Source organism: Bos grunniens, chromosome 7 (genome assembly GCF_055505025.1).
Source record: "Bos grunniens cultivar Pamir isolate PY7600 chromosome 7, Bosgru_T2T1.0, whole genome shotgun sequence".
NCBI lineage: Eukaryota > Metazoa > Chordata > Mammalia > Artiodactyla > Bovidae > Bos > Bos grunniens.
Genome location: NC_141171.1, coordinates 41,511,607 through 41,528,803, shown reverse-complemented (window position 1 = coordinate 41,528,803; position 17,197 = coordinate 41,511,607). Strand labels below are relative to the sequence as shown.

The window sequence follows — 17,197 nt, the reverse complement described above, 5'->3', positions numbered from 1 at the left end:
ATATCTTGTATTATAGTGCCTCAATCTTATTGCTGAGGTCCAAAGTTCAGAAGAAAATATGATAAGGTGTAAAAATATGACAAATGTCATTTTTAATTAATTTATCAAATATAAAAGAAATAATTTGTAAAAATCAATGCAAACTGGGAAAGAGAGAGAAAATATGTTGATACAAACTGTATTTCATAACCTAAATCTAATAATGCCATTTTGGAGAATAATGATCACTATTGAGACCATCGAAAATGCTTTACTAGCCACTTTCTCAAAGCCCCCTTGACATCTTTATTCATCACACTGTATATAAGGGGGTTCAACACAGGGGTGAAGATGGTGTAGAAAGCAGAAACCACCTTGTCATGCGCCCCTGAATGGTAGGATTTGGGCCGCATGTAGATAAACATGAGAGTGCCATAGAAGAGCCCCACGACGGCCAGATGGGAGGAACAGGTCGCAAAGGCTTTCTTCCTGGCTGCGGTGGACTGCATATGGAGCACAGCAGCCAAGATGAGACTGTAGGAAGCCAGAATGAGAGACAGTGGAATCAAGAGCATTAGGACGCAACAGACGTACATGAAAAACTCATAAATCATGGTGTCAGCACAGGCAAGGTGAACAAGCGATGGTGCCTCACAAAAGAAGTGATTGACTTCCCGAGAGTGGCAGTAAGGAAAGCTCAGAGTGGCACCAGCCTGCATCAGCCCATCCACCCCTCCCAAAAGCCAGGAGCCTGCTGTCATTTGCAAACAGAGTTTCTGATTCATGAGGATCAGGTATCTCAAGGGGTGACATATGGCCACATAGCGGTCATAGGCCATGGCGGCTAAGAGGAAGCACTCGCCCCCTCCCAGAGTGAGAAACAGGAAGATTTGAGTACCACAGCCAGCAGGAGAGATAGACCTGTTGTGCATCAGGTAGTTGGCTGCCATTTTGGGGACAATAGTGAGAACCAGCATCATGTCCATAAGGGAGAGCTGGCTAAGCAGGAAGTACATGGGAGTGTGCAGCTGGGGATCCACCTGAATGAGCATGATCATGAAGGTGTTGCCCATCAGAGACGTGAGGAAGGCCATGAGCACCATGGCAAAGAGGAACAGATGGGTCTGTGTGTAGTCAAAAAGTCCTAGAAGAATGAAATTTATTCCTGTGGTGTCACTTGCATTTTCCATGACTCCTGTTATTCCTGGAAGACAATGAATGATTAGGAAATGAGAACTGCTTAAAAGGAAGCTTGGGTATTTCCTTAAGAAAAATTGATCTATAACAAAAAAAATGAGACTTGGAAAAAAAATCATGAGTTAAATTCTTTCACTTCACAAGATGTCTGCCTTGGTATCCAATTGTCCATTTCTTTGCAACTATTTTTCACCAAAATAAATTGATTTTTTATATATGGAATACTACCAATTGCATTTCTTTCTCAATATTTTGTCAGTATGCCACAGATAATTTATTCATAGTATTAGGAACTGTTATTATATAATCTCAATTTCTATAATTTTGGGACTTCCATCTTAAGGAGTTTCAGATAATCCATGTTAGTCAATATTGATGTTATATAGTACACATCATAACTATTGAATATTTCTACTGTTCTTTTTTTTTTACTCTTACTAGAGATCTTTTTTTTTAAACCTTATGATGAATTAGATTTTTAAAATAAATTGTATACACAAAGCAAAATGTCAACCTACTAAAACTCAGTTTACTAGAGATGAAGAGAAAATGGATCAGTTTCTCCATTCTATGCCTGCAAACAGCCCATGGCCTTGGTACATCAAGTTTTTAGCTACTACAGTTACTTAGCACACACACACACAACGATACTGCTCAGGGTCACCCATCACCTTATGTTACCGTGACCCGTTTTCCTGATTACAGGGACATTTTCTTAGTTTAGGGATGTCTCAAGAGTTAACATTCATACCTAACATATACTTACAAACTGAATCTTTATTAGTTAAATATATGCATTATAAATGGTTAAAAAATTTATGAAGGAATACAACCTAAAGGAACATAAAGAAACTGGTCTTACTTATAGGCTTTCATACTTTGTTATCAATAGTCACCTTTTAAATGTACTAAAATATTAATTTATTAACTAATTTGAATATTAACAAGCAGGTTGATTACCATACTTAATTGACTGATTATATAACTATATAATCAAGTAAAATATTACCCAACTTAATTTATCACACAAAACTCATTTGAGATACAGCACCACTACATATAAAATCTGGAGCATTTCAGTTATTTCCAAAGAGTAATTCTCCTTTCATCAAAGCTGCTAGCTTTTATTTCTGTTACATATAAGTATCTATGGGAATAGAGTTGAATATATATGCAAATGACTTTCATTCTTATATAACATATGTCTTTTCTTTGCAAATCAGACTTTTAAAGAAAGTAATTAGTGATTTCTAGGAAGTTTATGTTTGCACTTTATTCATAATCTGTGCTGTGTGCTCTGCTCAGTCATGTCTTTTTGTGACCCTGTGGACTGTAGTCAGCCAGGCTACTCTGTCCATGGGATTTTCCCAGCCAGAGTGTTGGAATGGGTTGCCATTTTCTTCTCCAGAGGATCTTCCCCACCCAGGTATTGAACCATCTGCATCTTCTGCACTGCAGATAGATTCTTTAACCACTGAGTCACCAGGCAAGCCCTGTATAGGAAATCTTTTTTTTTTAGTTCTTCTGTAAGTTACTTTATAAACAGTGCAACTTACGTGAATGGGACCATATCTTTAGTAAATATTTACATCATTTTTAGTGCCTAATGTATACTATCAAAGTCAATTATGTAATCAAATTACACATTTGCTTTGTTACTCAAAATATCTATAAATAAGATATAATAATGTCCATATCATTATCACAGTTTGTTATTCCAATAATGTGTACAATATTTATTACCTTAGAAAATTTTCAATTATGACTCCACTTTGTAACTTGTTTGCAGAGGATAGCATATTTGTCAATATTTAGTTTCTTTCTAATTTTCTATTAGTATAGTTTATGGTCCCCTGCATGTGACGTGAGTTTTGTCTAGTAAATAATCTAAAAGTGGCATTGTTTTTGGCTTTGAGATAACTGAATCCCTAATTTTTTAATGGCATCCACTGCTGATTTTTGCTTCAGTCGCTTTTCATATGTGATCCTGTCAGATAGTGTTAGGTGCAGCTATTATGGCCAATCATAGAATAATGCAAATTATTTTTATTTTAATTTACATGATCATTGATATTAAGAAAAAAATATCCACTAACCTCTTGAATTACTTCTTCAAGTTCCCTTTGAGCATCTTTTGTCTATGTTTTCTATTGAGTTGTTTGAATTTTCCTTATAGATTTAAATAATTTCTTATATTCCTAGTTATGTACAGTGTTCTGACTTGTTTATATGCATGGTCAGTATTTTACCCAGCCTATTCAATACTTTAACAAATTTTGATTGTCGCATCATTTTAAACCAAAGTTTACATTGAATATTACATGCATTTGAGATTCATGTTATTATTGATTTAGTGCTATTGAGCTAGATTACATTAATAGACCTTCTCATACTGGACTGTGTGAATATTATTGGGATAAAACTGCTTATTACCAATATGTACATTGTTTGAATCTGTGATCTTGGTAAATAATATTAGTTTTGAAGTATCTTTTGCATCTATGCCTATTAAATATGTTAACCCTATGAATTGTCTAGTTTGAAGTTCTTTTTTTAATTATATAATATGGAAAGATGGGGCTCTGACTTCATGGATTTGCTGAATTGAATGTATTTCAATATAAAATTCTTCCAATTTATCCAGTCCAGATTCAGAGCAAACATTAGCAAAATGAATTAAAGAATACCTAAATAACAAGAAGACGAAATTCCAAATTCTTTTCAAAATTCACTTAGAAGATATTTATAAGAAATGGGCATGTTACCACCACCCTTGCTGAGTCAGTCTCCTTGTTTCTAGAATCAAGAGGTTTATATTTTTCTAGACTGTCTTCCAGCACAGGATTCATTTGCTCTGTTGAGATTCACTTTGTATTTTCTATTTGAATGAAAACTGTTAACTAATGTACATGCTTAAGGACATTTTCTCAATGTATTTTTTATATGATGAATTATTTTATGCATGATTTTGAAAGCCTTGTGTGTATTTACAATCAAAGAAGAAAGTGTTTTAAAATGATAAACATTTTTTGTGTACTGTGTATACTAACACATATATATGGAATTTAGAAAGATGGTAACAATAACCCTGTGTACGAGACAGCAAAAGAGACACTGATGTATAGATCAGTCTTATGGACTCTGTGGGAGAGGGAGAGGGCGGGGAGATTTGGGAGAATGGCACTGAAACATGTACAATATCACGTATGAAATGAGTCGCCAGTCCAGGTTCAATGCACGATACTGGATGTTTGGGGCTGGTGCACTGGGACGACCCAGAGGGAGGGTATGGGGAGGGAGGAGGGAGGAGGGTTCAGGATGGGGAGCACGGGTATACCTGTGGCAGATTCATTTCAATGTTTGGCAAAACTAATACAATATTGTAAAGTTTAAAAATAAAATAAAATTTAAAAAAAAAAGAAAAAAAAATGATAAACATTTTTTAAAAGTTCATTGTGGTAACCAAGTATTTTCATTCATTCAATCATATATTTCCAAATAAAAAGTCATGTAAAATACTCATACTTTAAATTTAGTCAGTAGATTACTAGGAAATCTAAAGTCTAGACATTATATGGCTCTCTAGTAATGCACATTAAAAGTTAAGAGTACAGATAGCAATATTTGTATTCCTTATCTTAAATTCAGCAGCAAGTTTTTCTTTGACTTTATGAGATAGAAATACTGAATTAATGAATAGCCTTCTTGAGTATGAATGCCTATGTCACTGATAAGTAGGTGGATAAATTTAGGCAGTTTACCTTAAAATATATTTAAATATCATATCAAAATGGGGTGAAATATGCTGTCAATCTCTTTTATGATTATTTATTGATTACAAGAGAAAATGCATATAAATGCATAGAAAAATGTATGTCACAACACAGTACCTTTATTAGCCTTAATTTTTTTTTTACTATTATTAATATGTTTTGTAACCTTGGAATTAAAATCAATAATTATTTGATATAAATCATATAATACAAACCTACTTTTTTTAACATAGGAATAATTTAGGTGATATAGTATTTGCAATATTTTTTTGGGTGGGACTGTCCCCTCCACTCAGCATTTATGAATTTTTGAACACAGAGAAAACATGACCACTGTAAATTTGATTATTCTAAGGATATTGGTTCTTTAATTACCTATTTTGAAACATTTCTCATAGGTTTACTATTAAATAGCTTATAAGAATTTTAGTATGTTATGGAAATTATCATGCATAAAATAATTTATTTACTCCTGAAGATTTTTAAATCATAGGGTAAAATAATGGATAAAATCATATTATGTGTTGTTTCCTATCAGAAAGGGTGCTTTACTCAAGTGAAGTCGTCTGTATAATTCAATATGTTCAAAATGCATGATAGATTTATGAGTATAACTAGTCACCTATGTTGCTGCTCACACATTAAAAAAAAGAATAAAATCACTTGTTATTTATTTTTCCAGTTGCATAAAATCACTAGTTACACAGAACTATAGGTTTTTGTTGTTGCTGTTGTTATTTTCTGTTTTGTTTTGTTTTTGATCATGCTCCATGGCATGTGGCATCTTAGTTCTCCAACCAGGGATCAAATCCACAGTCCATGCATCAGAAGACCAAAGTTTTAACCACTGGACCTCCAGGGAAGTCCCTTAAATCTTCACCATTATCTCATTTCTCTCCATTGTAATGTGGTTTCCCCATAATTACCAAAACTTCACCCTACCCAACTGTGTGTATGCTCTGTGTTACACACATGCAGATTCAAAAATTAGCTAGGCTTTCATAAAACCTTTTTTTTTTTTTCAAAATGACTTGACATTTTAAAGCTGAAATGATTAATTGCACATCAGCATTCTATAGTTATGGCCACTCAGACATAACAAGGATAATAGTTGTAGAAAATATTACTTCAAACACTATGCTAACTCAATATGTATTATCTCATGGAATGTCATAATAATTAAATTAAGTAGACACTGATATTTTAGAGTTGCACATGAATTAAATTAGAGTTAGGTTACTTTTGCTTCCCTGGTAGCTCAGACAGTAAGGAGTCTGCCTGCAGTGTGGGTGACCTGGGTTCAATCCCTGGGTGGGGAAGATCTGGAGAAAGAAATGGCAACCCACTCCTGTATTCTTGCCTGGAAAATCCCACGGACACAGGAGCCTAGCAGGCTACAATCTATGGGGTTTCAAAGAGTCGAACACGACTGAATGACTTCACTTTCACTTTTTCACTACATTCGTTTCCCTGGAGAATAAAGGAGAAGACATGTATCAAATGCAGAGCCACGAGTCCAGAACCCAGGTTCTGGATTTAAGTTTCCAAGCTAAATTAGGTCTCTTAGTTTTTGTCATATTTACTGTCTTAACAGTGAGAAGATAAAAACATTTAATAAGCAAGCACTGTAATATATTAAGTAATGGATTGTCAAGGTTATAAGCTACATTAAATAATTATCTTTCATGTAATTTAAAAATTAGTTTGAATAAAGAAACCCATTTGTCATATTCATTCTGGATGGATGCATTTTCTATGCCTAGTTTTGCTAGCAAATAAACTGCAAAGACAAAATATGGCATAAATATTTTAAAATGCATTTATAAATACATATAAAAATATATAACTATAGGAATATTAATTTAACCAAGGGAACACAGTAACTCCTTTCATGGTTAAAATACAACAAAGAAACTCATCAGAAGATTCCAGATCATTCAAAACTCAATCAGAGGGAATTGAAGAAGTTAGGTTAGGTTTATAAGTCAAACAGAGCTCTTTCTATTTTGTATTCTATTAATTGCAAGTTCGGTGAAGTAAAATACATTTCTCACCCCTATGTATTTCAAGCTTCTGTTTTAAAAATGCATACATGGTTATCTTACATAGTTGTAAGATTGAAGGAAATATAAAAGGTGTGCTTAACTGATTACTTAGAATTATAAGTTCTCAATAAATAGTAGGCACCATTGCTTTTATGTGCTCTAAAACTGTCACTTTTTCTAAAGAATACTAATAAATACAAATAGATAGTTAATTAGATGCATTCATTTAACTTAGGGCTAGAGCATGAATAAATTTCCATCTCTTGAAAAGTTCAATCATATACTGCACATAATTACAGTTTGATAAATTTATGTAATATATGTCTATACAATATATAGTCTAAGGAGAAATTAAAGAAATCCACATATGAAACAAAACATTTTTATACACTAAACCTTGGACTTAAGTTTTCTTTGATAATATTCATTACCAAATGGGATGTAGTAAAAATTAATATAGTATAAAGTTTAAAATCTCTATATCAGTTTGCCAGTATTGAGTAAGTACCCTAACACTATCCTTATTGCTTAAAACCAGTGAACTTTTTCTAGATTTCATTCTAAAAGTAATATAAAATAAAATGAAAATGTCATCTATTCACAAAAGATTTTTGTTTCTTTATAATGCATAAGAAGATCTATATTAAACTGTAATAGTATTAAATTGCTATTATGCAGCATAATGTAACAGTCAGAATGGTCTTAGATAGCATGTGAACTGAGACATGCAAGGCCATGTTTTATAAAATATTTATGGCAAAGAGTAAAAGGGAATATTTGTAATGTCATTGCATGAAATCCATGACATTGCAGTAAGTTAATTTCTTATTTTCAAACTGCTATAGATCATGTTATAGTCCTTAACATTTTGGAAGCAAAATAGATAAGCACATTAGAGAACACCAGCTCAAGTTTCATACATTCGGTCTTGGTCTTAGCACTCGCCTGTGTCAGTAGTAGCCATTTTGAAGGAGATGGATAATGCTACTTGGCTCTGGCACCTGAGTCACTGTTTTGAACCTACTAATGCTTCTTCTGCTCTAATATAAAATGTAAACCACAGGGGTAAAACCTTAGAGAGTCCTGAGTTCCAGGTACTCAAATGTTAATGGGAACCTAGGAGAACACAGATGACCAAATACTTCTGCATGTAGATTATTTTCAATCTCAATATATTTGATCTAAAAAGAAAGTGCTTGTTTGACTCACCTAATCCTAAAATCATGACTTGACTATTTTGAACAGGAGGTTTGCTTAACAATACTGTTTAATAAGCGGAGAAGGCAATGTCAACCCACTTCATACTCTTGCCTGGAAAATCCCATGGATGGAGGAGCCTGGAAGGCTGCAGTCCATGGGGTTGCTGAGGGTCAGACACGACTGAGTGACTTCACTTTCACTTTTCACTTTCATCCTTTGGAGAAGGAAATGGAAACCCACTCCAGTGTTCTTGCCTGGAGAATCCCAGGGACGGGGGAGCCTGGTGGGCTGCCATCTATGGGGTCACACAGAGTCGGACACGACTGAAGTGACTTAGCAAACATATTTTGAACTAAGGACATATGTTGCTTTGCTCTGCTTTTCTAGATTATTTGGGGTATGTTAACTTTTTTGATGGTTCCACATAAATTTTGGAATTAGTGTGGCTTGTTGCTCAGTCATGCGCAACTCTTTGTGACCCCATGGACTGAGTAACAAGCCACACTCCTACCTTGTTCCTGATTTTAGTGGTATTGCTCAAGTATGAGGTTAGCTGTGGGTTTTTCTTATATGACATTTATTTTGTTCATATAAATTCCTCTGATTCTAGCATGTTGAGAATGTTTATCATCAGTGCTGAATTTTTCAAACCCTGTTCCTGCATTTATTTAAAACACCATGTGATTTTATTCTGAATGTGGTATATCACATTGATTGATTTTTCATGTGTTTAACCATTCTTGGATCTCAAGGATAAATTATCTTTATTCATTGTGTAAGATTCTTTCAGGGTGGAGATGAAGTCAATAATCTAGTATTTTCTTGAGAATTTTTGGAACTTTGTTTGTGATGTATATTTTTCTGCACTTTTGTTTTCTTGTGGTATCTTTTTCTGACTTTGTGAGAGGATAATACTGACCCTATAAAAGGAGTTTGGAAATGTCTTTTTTTTTCTCAGTTTTTTGGAAGGGTTTGATAAGGATTGACTCTATTTCTTTGAGTAATTAATAGGCTCACCAGGGAAACCATCATGTCTTTGCCTTTTCTTTGAAGGCTCTTGATTGCTGATTCACTGTCCTCATAAATTATAGGCTTGTTCAGATCTTCTATTTTTTCCTGGTTGTATATTTCAAGGAATTTACCTACTTCTTCTAGGTCATCAGTTTCATTGATATACCGAGATTCATGTTGTTATCTTTCTTCTTTCATTTCATATATGTCTGTTAGGTATATTTGGTCTCTGGTGTTAAGTTCACAGTTTCTTTCTTTGATTCTCTATCTGTATTACCTATTTGGATATGTACTAATATTTTATTATTCTCTCTCTTTTGTGTAACTCTACAGATATATTTTTTTATCACAGAGCATACATAAAATATGTACAGTTATAATGGCCTATTTTAAAGTGATAACAACTTCATTTAACTTGCATACAAAAACTTTTTCTTTTTCTTACCATACATATTTTATGGTACAAATGTCATAACCTGCATCTATTTATATTATGTCTCCATTAACATAATTGTGACTGTTGTTTTTAATCCTTGTTTTTTTGACTTTTATACTACAAGTAAAGGTAAGTTATCCTCTACTGTTAATGTAGTAGTCTATATTTCTCTATATCTTTTCTATATCTTTATCTTTTTCAGTGAATTTAATATTTTATGCTATTTTATTGCTTTGTTAACATCTTTAATGCAACTTGAAAGTTTCTTTAGCATTTATTGTAAAACAATTCCACTGGTTATTAACTCCCTCAGTCATATTGATGTGGGAAAACCTTCACTTCTCTCTGTTGATATGTATCAACAGTTTTGAAATGTCAAGTATTCTTGTATGAACAATGTTTCTTTTAGTCATTCAAATATGTTTCCATATTTTTCCAATCTGCAAGGTTTCTGCTAAAACTTCATTGATAATCTTATGGGTACTTTTTATTTTTTTATAGTTGATGGGTTACTTTTCTCTTGTCAAAATTTTCTTTTTTGCCTTTTAACATTAACAATTTAATTGCAGTTTTTTATCAATGTGAGTAACTTCAGATTTCTCTCATATGATGCCCTTTGTATTTCCTGGATCTGTGTATACACTTCTATTACAAGATTTGGAATTTTTTTTTATACACTATTATCTTTGAATAAGTTTCCTGCCCCATTTTGTCTCTATTCCCCTTCTGATAACTTCCATATTTATAGTTGGAACTTTTTATTTATTTTTTTTATTTTGCTGGCTCTAAGTACCTCAAGCTATCTTTTTTCTTGTTATTGTTTTGGAGGAAACATTATTGTTTATTTACTTTAAGTCGTGTGCAACCTCACATCTCATAGACACAATTTACAAAGTTTTCCTGTGAAATGAGGATTTCCATATCCATATTTATTTTGATTTGCCTGATTTATATATTTTTTCACTTGAATAAGAATATAAGTGACTTAGACTACATATCAGTTAATTCAGTTTAAATTGACAGCTTACAAGGGCAGGAGGTTTGTAGGCAGCCTGGTAGCTGACTACTTGGCAAGAGCAAAATGAATGGTTGGCAACCTTGATTCTGCTCATAACCGAAGGAAAAAATATAAATAGAACACTAATAATAAAAACAAGAGAGATTCTGTAGCAATATATTTCTCTTTAGTTTATGTCCACTTAATATTTAGCTGCTTTTGGGAAACAGCAGTAACAACCCTCTAGAACACATAGGATATTTATGGTGACCAGATCTAGAAGAACAGATCATATGTGTCTCAGAAGGTTATTGGAAATTTCTATCCAAAGCTGGAAGTGACAGCTGACAGATTTTATTCTATTATTTGCTGCAATGAAAAAGAATACATTTTGTCTCTGGCATGTACTTTGTCAAGGGAAAAATAATATCTTCCAAATGGGTTATTGTTTTTAAGTTCCCATTATCTTAAAAGCTGATTTGTATCCATTTAAACATTATAAAAAGCAGCACAATACATTTGAAATTACAAATTTCTTTGCTTTGATAGGATATATGAAAACACTTTTCACATTTTGAGGTAGGTATGGGGATATTATTCTGCCTTATCATGAGTTAACTTCTATTTTGTGCTGATCGAAACAGCCAGTTTATGAAATATCAAACATGCATTGTACATCTAGTTTAATCATTAAAGCAAGGATGCATTGACCAAAAGTAAAGAAATGTACATCCTAAAAATAAAGAATTAAACCCCTTCTTTCCTGAGGCACAGATGCTAGTACTCTTCCTCCCCAAGTGTCAAGACCATACTGACTCGCTGTGTACATGCTGGTCCATTTTTTTTTTTTTTTTCCTGAAACTTGAATGAGAATTTCCCTGACTTGTTTAAAGCTCTTTCTTCTAAGACATAAAGCTGTGTTGAAAATCATGACCCTCTGAAGCAGATTCATCCTTAGAGATATCTGAGAGTCTGTCTTCTGGGCGGTAGTACTCAGTTTCACTCAAAATTGTTTTCTGTTCCTATTATAAATTGTCTATTGATTATTTATTGACAGATATGGACAAGAGGTAGTAGTCTCCCCACCTCTCATTTTTCCTACATTAAAAACAAAAACAACCATAATAGAGTTTGGGTTTAGATTTTCTTTATTTTCTATTTTGCTTTTGAATAAATTTATTGTTAAAAGACACGAATGATCAGAGATGGAAAATTCTTAGCCAAACGTACAAGAAAATAAAGCAAGTTCCTTTAGATGAACTTAACTGCCATAAAAAAAAAAAATTAAGCTATTTTATGTCACTGCTGCTGCTGCTGCTGCTGCGGCTAAGTTGTGTCAGCCGTGTCCGACTCTGCGTGACTCCATAGACGGCAGCCCACCAGGCTCCCCCGTCCCTGGGATTCTCCAGGCAAGAACACTGGAGTGGGTTGCCATTTTCTTCTCCAGTGCATGAAACTGAAAAGAGAAAGTGAAGTCACTCAGTCGTGTTCAACTCCTAGTGACCCCATGGACTGCAGCCTACCAGGCTCCTCCGTCCATGGGATTTTCCAGGCAAGAATACTGGAGTGGGGTGTCATTGCCTTCTCCCATTTTATGTCACTGCTACTGCTGCTGCTAAGCCACTTCAGTCATGTCCGACTCTGCGCGACCCCATAGACAGCAGCCCACCAGGCTCCGCCGTCCCTGGGATTCTCCAGGCAAGAATAGTGGAGTGGGTTGCCATTTCCTTCTCCAATGCAGGAAAGTGAAAAGTGAAAGTGAAGTCGCTTAGTCGTGTCTGACTCCAAGCGACCCCATGGACTGCAGCCCACTAGGCTCCTTCATCCATGGAATTTTCCAGGCAAGAGTATTGGAGTGGGTGCCATTGCCTTCTCCGATTTTATGTTACTAAAGTGACATAAATACCTACATTTGTTAATATGTATATACTATGGAATATTTATATCTTTGGAAATTGTAAAATAAAAGTAGCTGGTGTTGTAGATACAGTCTACATCAGTATGGGTGCTGGAGAACTAGGAGAAAGAATAAAAGGAAAATTTGAAGGCACCCAAATATTAACTTCTATTTGATATAGTTTTAAATACTTCAAAGTTGTGATATTCTAATTATAAAATCTTAAGTTTATATGCATAAGAATATCATGATGTTCATTAAAGCATTGTTCATGCTCCAGAGAGGTCTGCCTTATCATTCTGAGCACTTCTTCAAACACTAAACCTATGCCTGGGTTGGCTAATCTGGAACTGAGTACCCATTCTTCGGTGTTAGTTTTCATTCTAAGGATAATGCAAGGTTTTTCTATTCAACCCTGACCTCTCTAGGTTTAGTTAGGGCCCTTTGAGCTCTCTAAAAATAAGGGCCTTTTTCTTATTGGTTATTCCCCAGCCACCTTCAATGATATAAATTTTCCAGGAGATTGAGGCATACGAGGAGATTTCCTCAAGTTTGCAAGAGAGATTGTTAGCATGTGATGACAAAGAAACAGACAATAAATTATCTGAGTTAATAGAGATTGTGTGTGCTTTTAATACTCATTGAATTTTAAAAATAGATATTTCACATTCAAATTGACTTAAATTTTAAACAAGAGAAAAAATAGATGAGCTTCTAGGAGCTATAGACTACTTCATCACTGTAATAATATCACAACTATATTTAATTAATTTTACATGGCCAGCCATTTCTTTTAACCCTGGATATGCCAGAAAGTACAAACAAAATTGATGGATAATAAATGAAGACTTTTAAAATATTTCGGGATAAAATTATTGTAAATGAAATTATTACCAAATAGATTCAGTTGAATTTTTTTTTCAGTTGAATTTTTTAATTGTAATTTTGTATTATATGTTTATCAACAATGAAACATATATATCCCAAGGAAAAAATGTATCTGCTGGCTTTAAATGAATTACCTGTGGTGGATTCATTTTGATATTTGGCAAAACTAATACAATTATGTAAAGTTTAAAAATAAAATAAAATTAAAAAAAAAATTCCTTGACAACTACTACTAAACTGGAAAATTTGACTTATGACCCAAAAGAGAAATCTATTAAGTTATGGTTTTGCTATTGTTTGATTGCTTTCCCTAAACCCAGTCATCCATAAAATGTTTTTTCACCAAAGTTTTCTTCCATATTTTCTCAAATTTTATATTTAATAAATGTGTGTATGTGTAGATATATCAATGCATAGGGAGAGAGACACATAATTATCTATTATCTATCTATCTAATATAACCTCCAGAGAAATAACTTTACCATCTTGGACTGTTGATTTCAACAGTAAAGAGCACAGGTGTTATAGTTTTTCCTGCATGATCATTTATGAGGTGAAATGTCTGCATATGCAACACTTGTGGTTTAGCAATTTTGTTTAGTTTTATTCATGAAAAGTGAAAAAGTGAAAGTCACTCAGTTCTCTTTGATTCTTTGGGACACCATGGACTGTATAGTCCACCAGGTTGCTCTGTCCATGAAATTCTCCAGGCAAGAATACTAGAGTGAGCTGCCAATCCCTTCTTCAGGGGATCTTCCTGAACCAGGGATAAAACCCAGGTATCCTACATCACAGGCAGATTCTTTACCAACTGAGCCACATGGGAAGGTTTTGATTTTTTTAAAATTAATTTATTTATTTCAATAGGAAGCTATTGCTTTACAATATTGTGGTGGTTTTTGCCATACATTGACATGAATCAGCCACGGGTGTACATGTGTCCCCCATTGTGAACACCTCTCCCACCTCCCTCCCCACCCCATCCCTCTGGGTTGTCCCAGTGCACTGGCTTTGAGTGCCCCATTTCATTCATTGAACTTGGACTGGTCACCTGTTTCACATATGGTAATACACATGTTTCAATGCTATTCTCTCAAATCATCCCACCTTTGCCTTCTCCCACAGAGTCCAAATGTCTGCTCTTTATATCTGTGTCTCTTTTGCTGTCAAGCATATAGAGCCATTGTTACCATCTTTCTAAATTCCATAAAAATGCATTAATATGCTGTATTGGTGCTTTTCTTTCTGACTTACTTCACTGTATAATAGGCTCCAGTTTCATCCACCTCATTAGAACAGATTCAAATGCCTTCTTTTTAATAGCTGAGTAATATTCCATTGTGTATATGTACTGCATATACATATATGTATATGTATGTATACATACATATACATAAGAATTAATTCCTTTTCAGTTGCTTTGTTTGCTATTATTTTTCCCATTCTGAAGGCTGTCTTTTCACCTTGCTTATAGTTTCCTTCATTGTGCAAAATAAGAAAGAATGAACTTTCTTATTCATTCATCTGCTGATGAGCATCTAGGTTGCTTCCATGTCCTAGCTATTGTAAACAGTGCTTCGATGAACACTGGGATACATGTGTCCCTTTCAATTCTGATTTCCTCAGTATGTATGCCCAGAAGTGGGATTGCTGGGTTGTATGGCAGTTTTCTTTTTCCTTTAAGAAATTGCCATACTGTTATCCATAGTGGCTGCACTAGTTTGTATTCCCACTAATAGTGTAGGAGGGTTCCCTTTTTTTCACACTCTCTCCAGCATTTATTGTTTGTAGACTTTTTAATGGCAGCCATTCTGACCAACATGACCGTACCTGATCGTACTTCAATATGATTTTGATTGACATTCTCTGATAATTAGTGAGGTTGAGCATCTTTTCATGTATTTGTTAGCCATCTGTATGTCTTTTTTGGAGAAATGTCTGTTTAGTTATTTGGCCCATTTTTTGATTGGGTCAATTATATTTCTGGTATTCAGATGCATGAACTTCTTGTATATTTTCTTAAATTAATTCTTTTTCAGTTGCTTTGTTTGCTATTATTTTTCCCATTCTGAAGGCTGTCTTTTCACCTTGCTTATAGTTTCCTTCGTTGTGCAAAAGCTTGTAAGTTTAACTAGTTCCCATTTGTTTACTTTTGCTTTATTTCCATTACTCTGGGAGTTGGTCACAGAGGATCTTGCTGTGATTTATGTCAGAGAGTGTTTAACCTATGTTTTCCTCTAGGATTTTTATAGTTTCTGGTCTTACATTTAGATCTTTAATCCATTTTGAGTTTATTTTTGTGTATGATGTTACCCATCTAGTCAAGGCTATGGTTTTTCCAGTAGTCATGTATGGATGTGAGAGTTGGACTGTGAAGAAAGCTGAGCACCGAAGAATTGATGCTTTTGAACTGTGGTGTTGGAGAAGACTCTTGAGAGTCCCCTGGACTGCAAGGAGAACCAACCAGTCCATTCTAAATGAGATCAGTCCTGGGTGTTCTTTGGAAGGAATGATGCTAAAGCTGAAACTCCAGTACTTTGGCTACCTCATGCAAAGAGTTGACTCATTGGAAAATGCTCTGATGCTGGGAGGGATTGGGGTCAGGAGGAGAAGGGGACGACAGAGGATGAGATGGCTGAATGGCATCGCTGACTCGATGGACGTGAGTCTGAGTGAACTCCAGGAGTTGGTGATGGATAGGGAGGCCTGGTGTGCTGCAGTTCATGGGGTCGCAAAGAGTCGGACACGACTGAACGACTGAACTGAACTGTTCAGTGTTAGAAAGTGTTCTAGTTTCATTCTTTTACAGGTGGTTGACCAGTTTTCCCACCACCATTTGTTAAAGAGATTGTCTTTTTTCTATTGTATAGTTCTGCCTCTGTCAAAGATATGGTGCCCATAAGTGAGTGGACTTATCTCTGGGCTTTCTATTTTGTTCTATTGATCTATATATCTGTCCTTGTGCCAGTACCATACTATCTTGATGACTGTGAAAAGTGAAAGTGAAATCACTCAGTCATGTCCAACTCTTCGCGACCCCATGGACTGTAGCCTACCAGGCTCCTCCATCCATGGGATTTTCCAGGCAAGAGTACTGAAGTGGGTTGCCATTTCCTTCTCCAGGTGATTTTCCAGATCCAGGGATCAAACCCAGGTCTCCCGCATTGTAGGCAGATGGTTTACCGTCTGAGCCACCAGGGAAGTCCTCTTGATGACTGTAGATTTGTATTATAGTCTGAAATCAGGCAGGTTGATTCCTCCAATTCCATTCTTCTTTATCAAGATTGCTTTGGCTATTTGAGGTTTTTTTGTATTTCCATACAAATTGTGAATTTTTTTTTGTTCAAATTTGAAATTTGTTCCAATTCTGTGAAATATACTGTTGGTAGCTTGATAGGGATTACATTGAATTTATAGATCACTTTGAGTGGTACACTCATTTTCACTATATTGATTCTCAAATCCATTAGCATGGTATATTTCTCCATCTATTTGTGTCATCTTTGATTTCTTTCGTCAGTCTTTTATACTTTTCTATATAGGTTTTTTGTTTCTTTAGGTAGTTTTATTCCTAAGTATTTTATTCTTTTTGTTGCAATGGTGAATGGAATTGTTTCCTTAATTTCTCTTTCTAATTTCACATTGTTACTGTATAGGAATGCAAGGGGTTTCTGTGTATTAATTTTATATCTTCAAATTTACTATATTCATTGATTAGCTCTAGTAATTTTCTGATGGTATCTTTAGGGTTTTCTATGTAGAGGATCATGTCAT

General features: G+C 34.5%; 1 protein-coding gene across 1 annotated transcript; it reads right to left on the bottom strand.

Annotated features, from left to right (window-relative positions):
• Positions 1–227: 227 nt before the first annotated feature.
• Positions 228–1,169, bottom strand: LOC147369206 (olfactory receptor 2T33-like). Its single transcript, XM_086413805.1, has one exon. It carries the CDS (start codon positions 1,167–1,169, stop codon positions 228–230), a length of 942 nt encoding a protein of 313 aa, XP_086269931.1.
• Positions 1,170–17,197: the final 16,028 nt, after the last annotated feature.